General features: G+C 38.4%; 1 protein-coding gene across 1 annotated transcript in view; it reads left to right on the top strand.

Annotated features, from left to right (window-relative positions):
- Window positions 1-20,308, top strand: part of KANK2 (KN motif and ankyrin repeat domains 2) — a 1,503,136-nt gene that overhangs the window by 1,378,907 nt on the left and 103,921 nt on the right. Inside the window, exon 8 of the mRNA XM_044082338.1 lies at window positions 17,604-17,682. Within this exon, the coding sequence (XP_043938273.1) occupies window positions 17,604-17,682 (79 nt within the window). The remainder of the gene's footprint in view (window positions 1-17,603; window positions 17,683-20,308) is intronic.

The raw sequence follows: 20,308 nt of genomic DNA, 5'->3' as shown, positions 1-20,308 counted from the left end.
TATAGAGACTATTCAGAGGTAATCTCTACCTTGCATATAAGGCAATTTTTGACCCTGATTTATTGGAAATGATGCATATCAATAAGTCAATGGTAGACGGGTTACTTCCTCTAAAGGCCTTAACCTGGTATGTGACATTAATAAAACCTGCTGGAGGGACAGATTTCTCTCCTAGAGGTTACCACACCTTTAGAACAGACTCCCGCATCATGTCAAGCAGAGCGCCACCTTGGCTTTCTTCAAATGCTATCTTAATTATTGGAGGGGTAACCGTAAATTCACCCCAGGGGTTCCACCTTTGTCTCTCTTGGACAGGGGTGATAGTCGCTGATCATGAAATTAAGGGTAAAATGTGGCTAGGCTTTAAAGGGCCCTAGGGTCATTAGCCTAGTAACATCCTATGAACAATAGTTTCTATTTTAGATTTGACTATAAACTTTAGCAAAGCAGGTCTTTCACTTAGGGCTCCCCTATTTCGTTCTCTTTGCTGATACCCTGATATTAGTACCTGTCAGGGAAGGCAGTCTCTAACCTGCATTTCAAACTACTTCTTGCCATCATCTCAAACTACTTCTTGCCATCATCTCACTCTATCACATTTACCTCTTTTATTATTTGCTCCCAATACCTTGGCTCCTTTGCAAGATTCCCAGTAAATTCCAGCTCCCCTATTGCCTATTTTCTGTACCCCTACTTGCAGTCATCCTTATTGGGAAGATCTCCTTTCTCCATTCTTGTGTTGGCTTAATTCTCATAATAATTTCTATAAGTTTATGACGATACAATTCTGTATGGTGGTTATTATTCTCTTTAAGGATATGCATACAAAATCCTACTCTCTCCTTACTGACTGAGTCCCCCCATGCTTTATCATCATTGTTTTACACTTTGAATTATATCCTTCTGCTTGTGGTATGTATGTGAGCCTTAACTGTTTAGCTCTAAAATATCCCTCCAAATTAGATAATCCTAAACCATCTTATTCTATTAGGAGGATCAACTTATCCAACTTATCTATTGCCTTCTTTTCCACCCAGATAAATTCCTTTAACTCTTTTTTTTAATTATGGTCCACAACTTTTCCTCTGGTTGATAAAAGTATGCCTGACCTCTATATAAAACTGCAAGGACTAAAACATTTTCACTGCTTGTATCTTACTATCCATATCCATAAACAAGAGCTTCTCAGGTTTTGTGTTATTAATTATTTAGACTCTTCCTACACATCCTAAGCTGTCACAACAGAAGCCTCTTTAATTCATACTCCTAAATACTTCATATTATCATGTCCCCATAAATATAGGTATTACTGAACCAAGTCATGAGTGGGCACCTAATTTACGGCTTTAGCGTTTGTTTTATCTTCATTAACTTCATAACCCGAAAAGACCAAAAACTGTCTCATATTGTTCCACAAAACTGAGATCCCCCCCCCCCCCCGATTCACCAAATACAAAATATCATCTGCAAACAAAGCCAACCCTTTTGGATCACCATGCCAGTACATCACTTCTCTGTTTGACAAGCCACCCACTTCGAAGCAAACAGAGCACCTTCTGTAACCACCTAGCCCATCTTGTTACAGAGACACCTTCTGCTGTTATGCAAGAAGATGTAACAATAGGTCTGTATTCTTTCCTTTTCTTCCTTTTCCCTACACCATACCCTCTCCTGTGTTCTACACACCATCCACCCATAAACAAATAGAGCATCTGCTGTAAACTTCATCTGCCCCAACCTTACTTCACACACACTGTCCATCCCTCTACTGTGCCCTGCACACTCACCATGCACTGCATTACCAAATACCATCCACCTCAAATCTGTCCCACACACTATCCACTCCTACTTTGTTCCACACTCCATCTGCCCGTATCCTGTCCCACACAACATACACTCCTTCCTTGTTCCACTCCCCTTCTATTCCTACCTTGTCCCATATACCATCTTTCCTATCCTGTTCCACATATAATATTCACCCCTATCTTGCTACATAGACCATCCACTCCTGCCCTTTTCTGCAAATGCTGTCCACCCCACCTTCTTTCACACACTACCCACCCCTAACTTTTCCATGCACCATCCACTGTTTTCAGTGAAAGCAGAGCAATGGAATACATCTTTATCATAGCGATTAAAATACTTTCTTCAAACACCAAATGCTATGACTCTAATAAACACAACGTCCGTTCCACAAACCATCCAGCCACTGATAAACACAACCACTGTTCTAGAAATCAAGCATTGCACCCAAGCAGTGACCTCTACATAGCATTCTTCCTTCCCAAAGCAGGCAGAGGATTTACTTTACACACCATCCAGTCCTACCCAGATAAACAGGATATATGATCCACACATCTATCCTTTTCCCAAATAGAGCACTTACTGCAAAATTCATGCTCAGCTGTCAGCATTCATGGCATACAGCACCCACCTTTAGAAAAGCAAAGAAAATACCCTCTCCACTATCACCCAAGCAAGTGGATCATGAACTACATTCACCATACATTCTTAACAAAGCAGTGAACCCACTCCCAATGTCATCCACCTACCCATATAAAGAAAATGCCCCTCTTTAGACACTGTTGAAATTTTACAGGGCATGGATCACACTCCACTTGCCATCCTGTTTTCCCCAAGCAAATAGCATCCTGTTCTTCTAGTGTTCCCCCCTGCCCAAATACACTATCATGTTTACCTGAGTAAGCAAGGTACCAGTTCCATACACTACCCACCCTTACAGACTTAAAGTACTCATTCCAAGCATAACAAACACCATCCCAGTAATCAAATTCAACCAACCCTCAGAATTAGGATGCTAGATTTGAAGAAAGCAGTTTGCTGGCATAATCATTATTTTGCCTCCATGGCCAAGTTAGCAGTTGAAATGTAATACATGGCACATATTATAAGTGCAGGCCACACACACACACACACACACACACACACACACACACACACACACACACACACACTGTAAGTCAGTGGTTGGCAGTGTGACCTTAATGTTGTACACATTGACAGTGTCATATATACAATTAGTGTTGTGTTTATCAGAGCATTCTGACTGTGGCATGCAGTGAGCCTGGGTCTCCTGTTCAGCTGGTTTTATCTAAATTTGTCGGGTGAGAGACTAGCTGCACCCTGTTGGCCAGACCACCTTCAGTCATTGTTGCAACAGCCCATCATATGTTGGCATTGTTTTATCTGTCCTGAATATTTCATTCACTGACAGCTATTTGGCCTGAAACAGGATGATAATCTTCTTCAGGCATTGTGGCACCAGAGAGCACGTGGCTCATTCCTAGTGATTTTCCCAAGCTTAATGTGGCATGGCATCTGTTAGTGTGCAGAACTGCTGTGGCATGGCATTGGTTAGTGTGCAGAACTACTGCAACATCATTAAGAAAGATAATTACAAGCTTTAATGTTTGGTGCACGGGGGGATCATAGGCTTTAATGTTTGGTGAATGGGAGGGGGGTCTCATAAATCATTTGTTGGTCATGCTGTTATATTGAGCTGTCAGCACAGAAGCTCAAGGAGGAATATTATGGGTGATGGAGGTATTTGGGAAGAAGATGAAAGATTTTGAGCAGCAGTAAGATTTGCACAGGTGCCATCTTACACTAAATGGAGATTACGTTCCCAAATGCTGGGTCTGTAGTGACAGCACCAGCTGGTACAGTTGCTTTCCAACTCACATGGAGTGATTCCTTTCAGTGAGTATGGAAGCACATATGATGCAACACAGAGGGTAGATAGTTTTGCATGCAAGAATGTTGTCATGGCATGCACTGTTTCCTTAGAGATTTACAGGAATTCTCTGATGATTCCATCTATAGAGACCCCAAGGTAAAAGCAGCGAGTTCCAGATAGATGAAAATCGATGAATAACAAGGTTGAAGTTAGCAACATGTGCCCTTATGGCTTAGGCATGACAGGACGATGAGGCCAGTGGTTATAATACAAGTGACTGTACTGCTGAGACACTAAATCTTATAACGAGGTATGTACAATCTCCAGACCAGGGGCCAGCAATATGTGCCCTTTGTATGTCTTAGACACAACAGGATAGTGAGACCAGTGCTTATAATTCAAGAGACTATTATAAAAGAAAACCAAGCACTGATTCCCAAGCAAAAAAACAGGTAATCCACTGAATTTATTATCGGACTGACACGAACAAATAAAAACAATAAAACCATAAAGTATAAAACCAATCAACGTAAAGCGCTTTTCGTCCAGATCTTATCCGGACTTCTTCAGACAAACAGTTCCATCCCAAAAGTCAAAATTCAAATAGTTAAATACCCAGAGCACTGACCAATCAAACCCAGCTCCATACTTAACTAGTTAGTAAACTAACTAGTTAGTAAACTTAACTAGTGAGTAAAAACGTACAAGAAGGTAGATATACAGCAAAAATTTATAGAAAAAGCACTTATTCGAACACATTCTTACACTTTTCAAGTTCACATCCACATCACCAAAAGAAATCTGTGGTGAAAGGCCAGCTCGTACGAGCGGCCAGGATGACAACCTTGAACGAAGATTTTGAACAGGAATGTAGTTTACTTTACAGGATGTTTTTTCATAGAGGGTACCCTAGTCAATTCTTAAGGGATATATTTCAAGAGGTAAAAACGAAGAGGAGAAATGGGATATATATACCCATTTTACATATAAATTCAACAATTGATTTAACAAGTAGAACTGACATTTCAATTAATAGTGCCCACGAACAGAGAGAACTTAGCCTAAGGGAAGAAGTGAACACTATTACAGATGGTTCGAAGGTGAACGAAAACTTCTCCCTGGCATTTACATTTACTTATTGCCCAGAGGCTGTAGACATCCAGAAAGTAGTGAGAAAATACTGGTTTTGTCTATCACTAGATAAGGATGTTTCTAGTAAAATAGACCAATTCCCAATCACTACATTCAGGAAGGGATCCAACATGAAAAACCTTTTAGAAACAAAATGTAAAGTGAAGAAAAATAATTCAGGTACACATAAATGTGGTGCATGTAAATATTGTCCTTTTATTGATACTTCTAACACTTTCACTGTTAGAAAAGAAACATTTGCAATTTGGGATGCATATAACTGTAATACGAGGTCAATAGTTTATTTGGCTCAATGCCAACATTGTCCGTCATTCTACATAGGGAAGACGGACCGGCGTTTGACAGATAGAATATATGAGCATTTATACGCAATTAGTAAGAAGAAATGTGAAAATGCCCTAGCTAGACACTGTGAGCAGAACAGCAGACACAAATTTAAATTTATGGTGATTTGTCAAATAAATAACAATAATACAGGAGCTAGATTCTTTAATGACAACTATATCAAGCTATTGCTTGAGAAAAGGGAATTAAGTTGGCAACTGCGCTTACGAGCATTTATGGATCCAGGTCTCAACAAAACATGCTCTATAGCATGTATTTTAAAATTAAGAAGCCTCTGGAGATAGGTCATTTTATAATGACGTTGTAAAACTTTAATCTTCAATAGGTTCTCCAAAGGCAGGGCATGTAGTTTACATATAATCAGTACCTAGATTTATAAACAAATTCCAGTAATTTAACATCATTATAATATGCAACACCATTACCGTGAGTATGAGTAACCTACAGGGTAGCTAATGGGTAGGTTATAACAGTTAATGTAACAGATTTGAGGTTGGGTGAACTGAACACCTTATAGGATCGTCATGTATTAATTTGATTTTATTTAACACCATTTAGTGGTCGGGTAGGCATGTACAGACCATAGGATTATATGTAACATGAATGTTAACAACCTGGTACTATAAGTTCGTACACACCATTTACTAGGTTTATAGGTATTGGCATTATAATTTATTCAGTAAATTTTAGGAAATTAGACTTAGTTTTGTTTGGGGGGGCTATTTAAGTCTTTGGTACATTAGACAACAACCCCCACGCATATAAGTGTATTCAATATTTTAGGGAACGAAGTCAGAAATATGTTCTATCATTATCTTTGGAGTAAACCACATTTTACGTGGTGGTATGGGACAGTAAAAGTATATAATATTTTTGTAAACACTTTAAATTGACAAGAAGACTAATTGAAGCTAACCTCAAGGGGTTATAGTAGTGTTTACAATTTGTTAGAACGTTCGTATTTTAAATAGATTTTTGTTCCAATGGTTGTATTAAATATATACCCTTTTAGACGTGCAAATCTTTCCATTTATAGGTGACCTGTAAGAAGAAAGATATAAGGGTTTGACTACATAATGAATACGCTACATAGTATCTGGTAATTATAGTACAACATTTGACTTTAATAGAAAGTTTGTCACTTTAAGAACTAGTTAAGTATGGAGCTGGGTTTGATTGGTCAGTGCTTTGGGTGTTTAACTATTTGAATTTTGACTTTTGGGATGGAACTGTTTGTCTGAAGAAGTCCGGATAAGATCCGGACGAAAAGCACTTTACGTTGATTGGTTTTATACTTTATGGTTTTATTGTTTTTATTTGTTCGTGTCAGTCCGATAATAAATTCAGTGGATTACCTGTTTTTTCGCTTGGGAATCAGTGCTTGGTTTTCTTTTATAACTGTTGGATTTTCGTTTATTGGTGTTAATTCAAGAGACTATACTATTGGGAACATTAAATGTTAAAACAAGCTATGCACAACCCCCAGATCAGAGGCCAGCCACGTGCCTGAAATGTTGTATCACATTTGTTATGCAGGAGAAAGTGTGTGAGTGTAGCTGCTCTGTTACGTTCTTTTATTGGTACTTCCACAAAAACAGTTTTTCTAATACAATACATAAAGAAAATGATTACTGTAACAATCTCCATGCCTTCCTGTACTGTAATTTGATTGTAATTTGTTTTCTTTAGCTTTCCCTCTGCATGTATGCACTTGTTTGCATGTATACATGCATTTGATTTTTAGTTTGTACATATACTTATGTGGAACATGGCTATCTTGTTGCATTGCCAATACAGTAGTGCTTAATCATTGGTGCAGGAATTTAATTTTTATCAGCTAATGCAAATTTTTACCTTTTCTTTAAAATGTTATTATCTTTAACTAGACAAATGAATTGTGAAATGGTAATAGTCATCAGTAAGTATGATGTGCTTGTTTGCCCATTTAGCACATCAGAGACGTGATGTTAAAATGGTTGGAAATATGGTCACACTTTAGATGTATCCCATACATATACAACAACTAATGTTCTGAACAGATGCTCCTCAGAGTCAGGCATATTAATGGATCACAGAGAAATAGCAATGCAGGATGTTACTGGAGTTTCAGACTTGAGGTTTATTTATGATTCATTGAGCAGGTTGGAGTCAAAGTAGCCAGGACGCATAGGTCTTAGCCCACCATGTTGTCAGGCACAGGGGAAGTGAAGCGGCAAATCACTGTTCATATTTTGAAGTGCTGGAACATACTCTGTCAGCTTTCATACTTCTGATAGGGAGTCCATAAAGCTGCTTCTTGAAACAAGTAACTAAATGCAGTAATACAATAACCTGACTATGTGTGAAGCAGTAGAATTAAACTGCTGCCATATAATGATGATGAGGTTACCTGTTCTTTTCCTGTATAACTGGGCTGTGTTCACACTTAATTCTCCCTTATCACCTCACTTCTGGCCTTCCTCATTGCACTGCTCCTATGCATTTGATACCATGTGACCATACCTACTACATTTCTTCGTCTCAGTAATTAATGTGCAATAACCAGAAACAGTAATACATTTAATAAATTCATTTTGATCGCCAGATAAATCAAGAGAAGAGAAACCATGATTAAATTAACTTGCAATAATATATGTATCCCAGGTAACCTCATTATATATTGTAATAGTATCAATCACTGATTTTTATTGTTTATTAATGTATTTAATAAAATGCTTTATTTGTAGAAGTATCACTAATCAATTTGTGCTTGTAGCATACCTTAGATGATCTTATTTCCTGTTTTAATTTCTTACACATTACATTAATTTCTTTCTGTTGCTCATCAGAAATTTCATTAAAGTTTTATAAATTCTTCTTTTCCTTCTGTTGTTTGTCTTTCGACTTTTTCTCAGTAAGGGATCGCCGCAGCGGAATTCCGGTCCGCTAATGATTGGCAGCAGATTTTTATGAAATGCCGAGGTGCGATCTCGACGCCCAGCCTTCAATGAAGGCACGCCCCATTTACGCACGCATGTCTTTCGAACGCTACCCAACCGCGGGGAGGATATGCAGACTCCACACAGAATGCACTCCCAAGCCAAGCCGAGAATAGAACGGGAGAACCTCTTGCTGTGAGGTAACAACGCTACCGCTGTACCACCGCGGCTACACAGTGATGTTACTTTTCTTATTACTATTGAGTTGCATATCACTTATTCCCAACACATTTTTAAGAGTCAGATAACTATACTGTGTCTCAGAGGAGGATACATTTCTCCAATTTATTTAAGTTATTTGAATAATTACTTTGTTATAGTAAATATAGTAAAGAGTAGTCCATGGCCTGTTTGATATTTTCTGTATGGCAAAATTGACCACAAATGAAATAGCATTATCATCAGACAACCTTAGGGTGGGAAAACCTTTTGCTAATGAATTTTTTTCAGAAATATCTACTGCAACAATATCTAATAAATGCTGCCCTCTTGTGCTGTTAATAACCAGTTGAGTTACCCCACAAAACCCATGAAAAGTAATAAGGTTAATAAATTATCTTTCATAAATTGAATTAGAAGTCAAAGTAGTCCAATTAATACTGAGATAATTAAAGTCTCCAAGAAGAATGGTATTACATTTACATTCAAGACAGTGTTCTAAATTAGCCAGGTATTTCCAGTATAGATCACTTCCCACACTTGGAGTTCGATAATCCAGTACAAGTTGAATATAATTTTCAACATGCATATCAAAACGTTGGACAGAAGTGGTTTCAGACTTTGTTACCTGTAGTAAAAGATTAGATGGAATGGTTTTGTGTACGCACAAAGTAAAACTACTATCCTTGGTGTTAGGAAGGAAACACTCATAGTGTAATTATGTAAGGAGAAATTTCATGAATTCCAGGATTCTGTAATTGCAATAATTCTATAACTATCCTTATAAATTAAACCATCAAGTTCATTAAATTTGCTCCCTAAGCTTCTAGCATTGCAAAGAAAGCATTTTACAATATTACTAGATTGCCTACACATGTATTATATTTATTTTTTTTTCTTTTTAACTAAAAAAAATGGGCAATCAAATAATTTTACCAGCAACATAGGAGACATCATACAGACTTGTATGTAACATATCTTTTGAGAATAGTCTACAGTCGTACACAATCTTCTCAATAAGTAATCAACTTAATATTGTATAATAAAGTCACCTGCCCCAACCATGTCTTAAAAATATGAGTTTTTTCCCCACAATTAATCCATCCAAGAACATGATGGTATTGCTTCACTTAAGATATAATTAATATTATGAGTTTCTAAAAACTTTTTTTTCATGTGTCTTAATGGAAGGTCTTTCGGGTAATTTGTACTTGCATGAGAAACTACAGCATCATATTTAAGTTCAATAAAAACCTGCCCAAGCATCAGGGACATCCAAAGCATAAATGCAAGCAAACTCCACCCCACAACACAACCCAAATGACACATAGCCCACAAACTCAGTGTGCCACTCAACCACAGCCCATAAGGCATAACAACGTACCCAACACTCTAGTCATAGGTGACTCTATAGTCAGGCACACTGATGTTCCACTCACTAGACTAAACAAGGAGAAAGTTACTGTCAGCTGCCTGTCAGGTGCCAGGACCCGCCACATAACGCATGCACTCAGGTCACTCCACAATAAGTATAAATATGACACTGTCATTGTCCATGTTGGTATGAATGACCTGAGACGTACCTCCCTGGACTACATGAAAAGAGACATGGTGGAGCTCTCCGATCTTGTATCCCAGGCAGGTATGACCCTAACCCTGAGTAGCATCCTGCCATCACCCAGAATGATATCACAGTACAAGGACAAAATGATTGGCTTCAACAATTGGCTAAGCTTCTGGTGTCATTCTAAGGGGATCCAGTATTTGTCTGCCTGGGACGACATGATTGACAGTCCACGATGCTTTGCAAGAGATGGCCTGCACCTGTCACCCTTAGGATTCTGGATACTGGCTAAGACTCTTGCAACCCCTATAGTGCCTTTTTTAGGCAAGGTTAAAATGACAAATTCACCACCATAACAGGTACAAGCAAGCAAAATCTGAGGGTAATGCTACTCAATGCTAGAAGTCTAAACCTCAAAATGCACTCACTCGAGGCACTCCTTAAAATGGAGAACATTGACATCTGTGCAGTGACAGAGATCTGGTTCAAAGCTCCAGAGAGCACCCCTGCATTACCAGGCTTCAATTCATACCATACCTTTCGGCCACCTAACCCAGAAAGAAGCACTAAAGGCGGAGGTGTGTCCATATTCATTAAGGATATCCACACCTCCAGGCTAGTTGCACAGCATAATGCATCCGAGATTATCCAAGTGCAACTAACTCTGGGCAAGACCGCAATCCAAATTGTAGCTTGCTACAGACCCCCCACCATGCCCCAGGATTCACACTCCTCATTTCTTGATACACTGGAAAGTATTAGGGTACAACCCAACACCCTAATAATGGGCGATTTCAACTACCCCACCATTAACTGGGAAAACTACTCATGTACCAACTCTTTTGCTCAACGTTTTCTAGAATTCATAAATTCCAATTCCTTGGATCAACTTATTCACACCCCTACCAGGGGCAGCAATATCCTAGACCTGGTCATTACTAACATGGGAAACCGGTGTTCCACACCAGAGGTCAATTCCTCGTTGGTCAGATCCGACCACAAGCTAATCAGCCTAGACATCCATATCCCACCCCAAGCCCCAATTAGGGAAACCATCGTAAAAAACTTCTCAAAAGCCAACTTCACACTTCTTGAGACAGAAGTGGCAAACTTCATGACACCCATGCAGACGGACAATAGAGGTATGACTGCTGAATCCTACACAAATGCACTTTATAAGCACTTACACAAGTGTATGGATCATGCTATCCCTAATAGAACCAAGATGTTATCCTCTAAAAAAAGGAAGCCAATCTGGTGGACCTCTGCCATAAACAAACTCTACAACAGAAGAAAGAAACTGTTGCAAAAAAGAGTAAAATCCCATGACTGGAGGAACTCCCTGGTCAACCTCAGTAGGAAGCTGAGATCCCTCATAAAATCCTCCAAAGCTAGTTATGAAAACAAAATTGCCACTGACTCTAAAGACAACCACAAAGCATTCTATAGCTATGTCAAGAATCTAAATGGGAACACTCAGATCTGCTCTGAGTTACAGCATGATGGCACTAAATATACAGAACCAACTGATATTGCCAACATCCTAGCAGATAGGTTCAGTGCTAACTTTACCCCCCTCTCACCCCTAGAGGGCCCATCTCTATACCTGAAGAATGCAAAGTTCCTATAATCACGGCTGCACAGGTAAAAAACACACTCTCCAATGCCAAGAACACAGCATCCATGGGACCTGACAATATCCCAGGCTGTGTTCTACACGAACTACAGAATGAACTGGCACCCTACCTAAGTACCATGTTCAATCATAGCCTCACCTCAGGCTTTGTACCCACTGAATGGCGCACCACGACAGTTATCCCACTCCACAAAGGGGGAGCCACGACGGACCCCGGGAACTACCGCCCCATTAGCCTGACGAGCCTGGTCTGCAAGGCCATGGAACGTATCATCATGGAACTCATAAACAAAGACATTGGTAATCTCCAAACCCTGGACTCTACACAGTTTGGATTTGTAAAAGGCAGATCATGTCTCCTAAACCTGATTGACTTCTTTGAAGCAGTCACCAAAGCCATAGATCAGGGTAAAATGGTTCACACAGCTTATCTAGATCTCGCCAAGGCTTTCGACACCATCCCCCACTCTGGAATTATAGATAAGCTCACTAAACTAGGTATAAATCCCTATGTCACAAGATGGGTTGCCAACTGGCTCACGGACAGAACCCACACTGTGAAAGTAGCGGATTCCAAATCCGACATCAGACCAGTGACAAGTGGAGTACCACAGGGTTCAGTCCTGGGTCCTCTCCTGTTTGGTATCTACTTCTCTGAAGTGCAGGCCAACACAGAAGGTCTTTGGCTAACAAAGTTTGCAGATGACTGCAAACTAGGAGCCGTAATCAAAACTCCTAACGATGTGGACAAACTACAAAAGGGCCTCAATGCGACAGATACCTGGTGTCAAAGCCATGGCCTGAAGCTCAATGCCAAAAAGTGTATTGTCATCCCCTTTGGTAAAAACTCTGTACCCATGAACTACCACATAGCTGGTAGTCTACTTAATGCCAAAAATGTGATAAGAGACCTTGGGACACAGGTGGACAGTAGTCTCTCCTTTGAAAATCACATCACCACAGTGGTCAGGAAATCCTTCTACGTGGCTTATCTCATCACAAAAGGATTATCATCCAGAAAAAAAGAGGTCATTGTTCCCCTCTACTCATCACTCATTAGACCCATTATAGAGTACAACGCCCCTTTTGGTATGTACCTCACAAGACATCTACAACAACTGGAAAGACCACAGAAATACCTCACAAAGAGGATTACTGGCCTCAAACATATGCCCTATGCAGACCATCTCAAAAAACTACAGCTTTACTCCATCGCATATCGCCTACTCAGGGGCGATCTCTGCCTAACATACAAAGCTATGTCAAACCCAGAGCTGTTGGACATGCTCCACTTAAAGAAATCCCAGTCCCTCCGAGCTACACGCTCTAGGGACCTTAACCTTGTCACCACAATAAACAGAACATGCTGGAGGGATAGATTCCTGTCCCAGAGACTTCCCATACTCTGGAACAGACTACCTATCTATGTCAAACAGAGCTCCTCATTAGCACTCTTCAAGAAAAATCTTGATGATTGGATGGGAAATGGGAAATTCACCTCGGGGATCACTTCTGTGGCTCTGCTCGACAGGGGCACAGGAAAATAATTTTCTTGGGTGGCGAAAGCCAGGGTACATTTTTTGGCTAGGCTTGTATGGGCCCTAGGGCCGATAGCCTAGTACCTACCTATGAACCTATAACATGTAACAACTTGAGTAGTAAATTGGGAGCATTAATCAGTTTTAGTCCTGGAAGGACATATATTGCGTGTAAGCTTTTATCCAACCTAGAAATTGCAAAAGTGCCAAGGGACAGGATGAATGCCACCCAGATACCAGTAAAAGGATGTTTATTCAGCCAAAAAAAAGTCACACTAAGCACATTAACGCTTCACAGATACAATACGTTTTCATTCATAAAAAACTTCATCAGATGTGGACTAACAACATAAAGCACACATATATATATATATCCTCCTAGGTTTCCATAGTTAATCAATTAAGCAGAACGAGCCAAATTTAAAGAAAAACACTTCATAAAAAGCTTCATAAAATGTATGCATATGTGTAAGTTTCACTTATTTAAATACAAATAAATATATATAATCCACTTTAAACTTATTAAAAACCTTGAATTGTTAGTTAGTGACCTTTTCTAGTTTTATCCAACCTACGTAAATGTATAACAGTAGGTTTTAATATCGGGTCTCCTAAAATGAAAATTCGCTGCTTTTTACATGTGCGTAGTTCATTAATAATGTCTGATATGCCATTATCATTATCAACAGCCAAAGATGTATCCATTGTCGAAAGTGCAGTATCTTGCATATCAGTATATGCAGCCTTATTTATCGTTGTCCTTATAGTTATCTTATAACTCGTGACTGTGTTGCTTGAAAGGTGTGGAAGGTTTATCAGCTGGCAATACGTGTACTTGTATAACACGTGTATCCATACTATTATGGTTTAATATAAGTACTTCTGGGTAACGATTTGCATGTGTTTGCGCTCAGCTATAGGTACAGAAATGGTATCATTTTTCTGTCGGTTAACTGGTATGCCTGAGTCAGCATTCGCTGTTGACTCACTACTATCTATAAGACAATATCAACTGAATGTAACAGCCTTCTTGTTATTTAATTCAATTAATGAAGCATTTTACATTTCTTTTTATTTACTTGCTTATTAGCAATTTTTTTTTCCTTTTCTTACTTAAATTATATACATCATCTAACCAGTCCGTAAGATAATCAGAAATTGAACAGAAAGTGTTCCCAAAATGGCAAGAACATAAAGGTAAATTAAAATAGTTTTTGCAATTAACTACATTTAGTAAATCTAGTAATATTGTACAATTACAATAATTGTTACTATTTGTGATTTTTGTGTAAAACCCACAATGTTCACATTCAGTTATAAATTTAGAATTTAATAAGTCCTCCAATACATATGATTTCAAGGACTTCATCATGCACAACACAAAGCAATTCAAGTGAAATGCAAATATATGAATAAATAACAGTAAAGTGTAGTAAATAGCTACTTTGTTAACTTTTAATCACAATAATGTTCTTAAAAAAGTTGAAGTACTTACATGTAGATTAACAATGACATATTTGTAGCTGATCCAGGATCTCACTAATGTCTTGTCAGTATCACATACAAATTTCTGAAATTAATACATATATCTAATCACAACACCTATTTACACATATCCATCGATAAATGTTCATATATTCAGAGAATAAAATTACAGAACTGTTAATACCCCTAAATATTTGATTTTAATACCTATAATTCTAAACAGAGAAAATGTATAAATATTCATCCTTACATTATTACAGTCACTGGACACTCAAACACTAAACTACGCAAAGACGTGAGTCTGCACATACAGCACCTTCTTTTGAAAGTATTAGTCCACTCAGATTGGTTCCTTAAGTTGTCAGATATATCCCTGTCCAGTATTGTCAATAAGCAGTAAATAAAAAAAAATAATAATAATACTAATACTGCATGTGTTCCCCACGTCTTTCAAAAGATGGGAGGAGAGTACACAAAAAAAAAATTAAACTAGTTGCCAACAACCAGAACATCCCTTGCAGGACAATAAAGGCCGGAAAATCATCCTAGATGGTGTAAAAAGTACAGTGTCTTCCTTTTCCTTAAACTCTATCATGTGCTCATCTATGGGATGGCAGCTCAGGAGAAACACAGTGGTTTTGCATATTCTTATAACACAGATCGTTAGTATATTCATTATGACATGCATGACCATAAATGCATTCGCCGTTAAGACATCCGGTCCACATAATGACCTGCTGTCTGCACTGTATCCCTATGACCTGAGCAGTTCACTGGTCTTTCTTCAGTTCATCACACTAACATCCAGTCTGTGAGGCCTGTATTCTCATGTAAAACAAAGTGTCCCTGTGACTGTTTCACCTTACTCCAGTGGACACTCTTCTTGTCAGCTTGAAGTATTACAAGTTTAATTACATTACTGCACATTTACTCAAGTTATTACATTACTGCTTATAGTCACGTTTTGGGTTTCTGGCAAGTTGCAGCTCTATGACTTGTAAATAATTCACTCTAAGTCCACACTGCTTAGTATTTCTCTACTAGTCTGAAAATAAGAGTATTCAAAGACCCTGAGTATTGTGAGAGTCCATTAGTAACAGAAAAATACTGAGGTAACTTATTAACTAAAATCCACAACAGACAACTGAAAGACAGTACATAGGTTTTACCTGAACCAGGCAATTGCTAAGTTCTAGAGGACAAATAGATTATTAAAGGTAAAAGGTCAGCTTGTCCAGGTTTGAAGTTTGCATGGAAAATGTTCTCACCATATTATTTACTGCATTACATCAGTTGTATATCAATCTGTGCCTGTTAAACTGCAGTCTGAATTACTGTCCTACTGCTATACTTTGAAGTTCTGCAGCTTTCAGTGCATCCTGGGATACTGTTACCAAAGTTTAGGCAGTTGATAGTTTTCTAAGAGTTAAATGTAGTACTCGGTGAAAGCACTTAAGACTCTGGAGAAACATTGAAACTAGTACCAGTATACCCTTTTCCACTTAATTGTGTATTGTCTTCACACATATAGAATTAATTAAACTCAAAACCAAATAGCATACAACTATGGGAAAAAAAGATTATGTCAAATCTGAATGATAGTTTCTAATCATGGCTGGTAAAGTGGTGTGTTGCACTGCACTGAAGAGTGATGCTTAACTTCTTATTGTGAGCTACTTATAACAAGGCTAGAAGAAAATTCTAGAACTCTCACTGAGTGCACAGAGGATGTCTGTAGATGTACTTCCAGGTGCCAAGTCTTGTCCTTTTCTTACAAAAATCCACATTGTCACTTTATTTAAAGGTATTTGAGTTTATGTCTACAGTACCATCCAGGGGAGTGTAAGGCATTCAGTTTTTTGTTTCATGTTTGACCACATGCACCAGTGAGATTTGTACGCATGTCTAATAACACCAATCATTTGCATGCAGTAAGTCTGGTTACATTTGGTGTTTCTGCAAAAGTTTGCCATCATGCTTTCCATCTGCCTGCTTCCTGTGTCCTACATGTGCATTCTTTTCTTTTGCATGACACTTTTGCTTACAGAGTGTAGCTCACAATCTAAAGACTCAGTATTAGTATGTGTACACTTGACAGAATCAAGACAGTGTACTTCCTGGGTGATCTCCAAATGCTCATGCCATCTGCATCCCTAGTCAGTATGAATACCAACTTGCATATTCCCTGAAACATTGCCATTTACTTTGTGGGATTAACCCAGTCAACACAGTATACATAAATAAACACACACATCTGCTGACATGTTTCTATTAATCCAGGTAAACATCGCATGAACTTATTCCTTCCAGAAAGAAAACCCTTATCCCTTCTTAGAGAGACAGATACCAGGTGGTGCCTGCAGTAACTTTATACTGAGTTCAGACATTACACTGTGTTGCCAGAAGGTGGCGATGGAGATGGACATGGCAGACTTAAGGCACCAGGAAGCTCCTTCAACCCTTCTTTCTCAGTGGGTACAACATTTTCATCTACCTATCAGTAGGATATACACAATTTAATACACATACAACCTCATACTTGCATTCTGAAGTAGCAGCAAGGACCCTCATCTCTACCTAGCAGTCCACAGCACCTGATTCACACAGTTGCTCCCCTCCCCATGTGGGTGTGCTGATGTTGAATTTCTGAGCCATCTGTTCCACTGCACTCCAGATAACTCTCTGATGACCTGTGACATATCTGACCTAAGGTCCCTCACATCTGGTCATTCAGGTACGTAGACTATAATGGCCCCTTTTAAAATGCACCTGCTTATTACCTGAAGGCCTGCATTTCTTGTAAGAGAAGCTTGGTATCCAGTTTTCTGTGTGAGTACTTATCAGCTGCCTGCGTCTCCAGGTAAGGATGCAGCACAGTAGAGCCGGGGAGAACAGCTTAACCTTTCAAAACAGTTAATAATTATGTCAAAAATGCACTACTTCTCAAGCTGGGTTCATTGAAAATTTTGTTTCCTTTTTGTATAACGCCACTGATTTATCTGTTGTCTCCTTACCTTCTTCCCTTTGTAACTTTTCTGTTTTATTTTAGGTTTACATTGAGTGACAGCCTGGTATCAGCCTCTGTGGCTCTTCAGAAGCACCTGGAAAATCCAGACTCCAAAGACATGGTATTGTATCCACAGCTTCCATGACCTCATTTGAAGCAGTTTCCAGACATTCTGGATAGTTGTTAGAGAAAGATGATGTTACAAATATAGATATACACAGTTGCGATAACATACATTAATATTTACTTATGTGTTTGTCTTATTTATTTTTATCTTATGTAATCATTCATAACCAGGTAAGTGACCTGATTCTTATCAGACTATTTTCCAGTCATGACCTACATTATATGTAGGAGAGTACAATGAAAGGGGAAAAAATCAATTAACATAAAGGCTAACTAAACAAGATTTGTCCTTATGTATTCTTAAGTGATGAATAAAATAAAGGAAGTCACAAAGCTAAAAACAGTGGACTTGCTCAAGAATTTAAGGTATGAAAAAAGGAATATAAAGTACAACAGTCACATTGCACTGATTCGTCCCACACATTCCCACGCGTACCTTCCTTAACAAGAGGTGAGCATCTCTGTGTATGTTTTTATGTCACCTGTTTACCACATCACTAGAAACCTGGGGAAAAGAAAGTTCTGTTACCCATGTTCATGTTGGTTGTACTGTGGTCTTAACTAAAAGTATTACTGTTAAAGGAGCCACTAGGAGAATACAAACCACAACTTTACAACAGCGACTTGATGAGTTAGTCTTATCAGAATACAAACTTAACAAAACTGCAGGTGACATCACTCCAAAAAGTGTTTTTATGCCCGATATGAGGGAGGGTGGCTCGCACATCCCCTTTGCTTTTATGTACTAATTCCACATTTGTACAACCACAGGGAAAGGAAAAACACCTAGTAAAGTTGAAAACACAACTCGCACAAGTGCAGTTCCGCAGTACAACTTACACATTAAAAACATTCCATGTATTCTGATGTGGGGGAGTTGTGATCAGGGATATATCTTTCCTATAGTTACCATTCAGTAAATTGTTGATCTCTCACTGTTAAGTGAACTTAGAGAATATCGCTGGATAACATAGGCTAGCTTTGTTTGTGTCAGCAGTCAAACTGCTCTTCCATTAATTCCCGACCTTTCAGTTCTTTTAAAGGCAACCTTCTTAATAGCTTCATAGTTACACAATAAATTGTACTGAAGAGAATTTGAATGCAGAAGACACTGCAGGAGCTAAATAAAGTAATATGGAACTCATACTCACGTCAGCCTTTTTGTTTCATACCATAATAAATCAGGACATAGGGATAAGTAGCCTACCACAACTTTTCATTAAATGATTACTTAAGACAGAGGCACCCATACATTAACAAACAGAAAAAAAAAAAAGAAAAACTATAATAATGTTTTTTTTCCATGCATTATACATTGTATATACGTGTTTTTTCTTTATAACAACTGTCATACACTCCATCATTATACATACTGAGCAATCATTGCTTTCTCTTAAACCTCACTCATCCTCCTGAACATTACTCTGCATGTGTTGTTTCCACAACTTCCGTTTATTTCGTAATTTGCTCCTTCCATTTTCTAAAGCTCTCAACTGCAGTTCTGTCTCTTTAATAAAAATCAGTATTTCAATTACACTTGGTTTAGATTCTGATTTCTCATTTAACTGCTTTTTTGACACCCAACAGCATTACACTTAATAATGCCTTGTTATGTCTAGGCAATTCAGATCCTGTATTCCAATGCAAAAGAATCATTTCTTTAGTTACAATAATTTGCTCCCCCAACATTTCTGACAGAGTTCTTAGTATGGGAATTTTTTAAATCTGCCAACTCATTACACTCCCAAAACAATTTCCCAGTTACCTTTTTCTTTCCTATCACACTTCCAAATTTTGCTATCTTTCTGAGGAAAAATTCTCTGAAGTCTAACGAGGTATAAAATACCTATGCAAACACAACCAACCAAAAGTCTTAAACCAAATGACTTTGGTACATACTTGGGGGCTGAACAAATGACTTTGGTGCATAATTGGGGGCTGAACAAATGACTTTGGTGCATACTTGGGTGCTGTGCATATTTTTTTCCATTGTTGCTTTATAAACTGCTTTTCAAGCCTCTCTGTTTCCAACCTTTTCTAACCTCCTCTGATTCTTTAGTTATCATGCAATATTTTATATAGCTCTACTAATTACCCTTTTTAACAGCAACTTCTGTTCTAGACTCAACCAAAAACTCCAGTAGAGCTAGTCTTTCACTTAGAACTCCCCTCTACCTTTCTCTTTGCCTATATTCTGATATCAATCCCTGGTAGGGAAAGCAATCTCTAAAGTGAAGTGCAAACTTCTACTTGGCCTCATCCCACTCTGTTATGTTTCCCTCTCCAGTAATTTGTTCCCAATATCATATTTTCTTTGCCAGTTTTCTCTAGTAAATTACAACCCTGTCTTGTATATTTTCTGTACCCCTACTTGAAATCATCAGTATTGGCAAAATCTCTTTTCCTGTGTTGGCATAGTTCATAAAATACTTTCTGCAGCTTATGAATGTAATACTCTGTATAGTTATTGTTATTCTCTTTAAGGATCTGCATCCCAAATCCTCCTATCTCCTTATTTCTAGAACCCCACCACCACCAACTTCCATCATCATTCTTTTCCACTTTGATTTATAAACCATCTCCTTATTCTCCATTCTTCACTCACTTCCTTCCTTCTTTCA

Source organism: Protopterus annectens, chromosome 9.part0, assembly GCF_019279795.1.
Source record: "Protopterus annectens isolate FY-2018-M chromosome 9.part0, PAN1.0, whole genome shotgun sequence".
Classification (NCBI taxonomy): Eukaryota; Metazoa; Chordata; order Ceratodontiformes; family Protopteridae; genus Protopterus; species Protopterus annectens.
The sequence above is the reverse complement of the archived record's forward strand: the minus strand, read 5'-3'. Positions and strand labels throughout refer to the sequence as shown.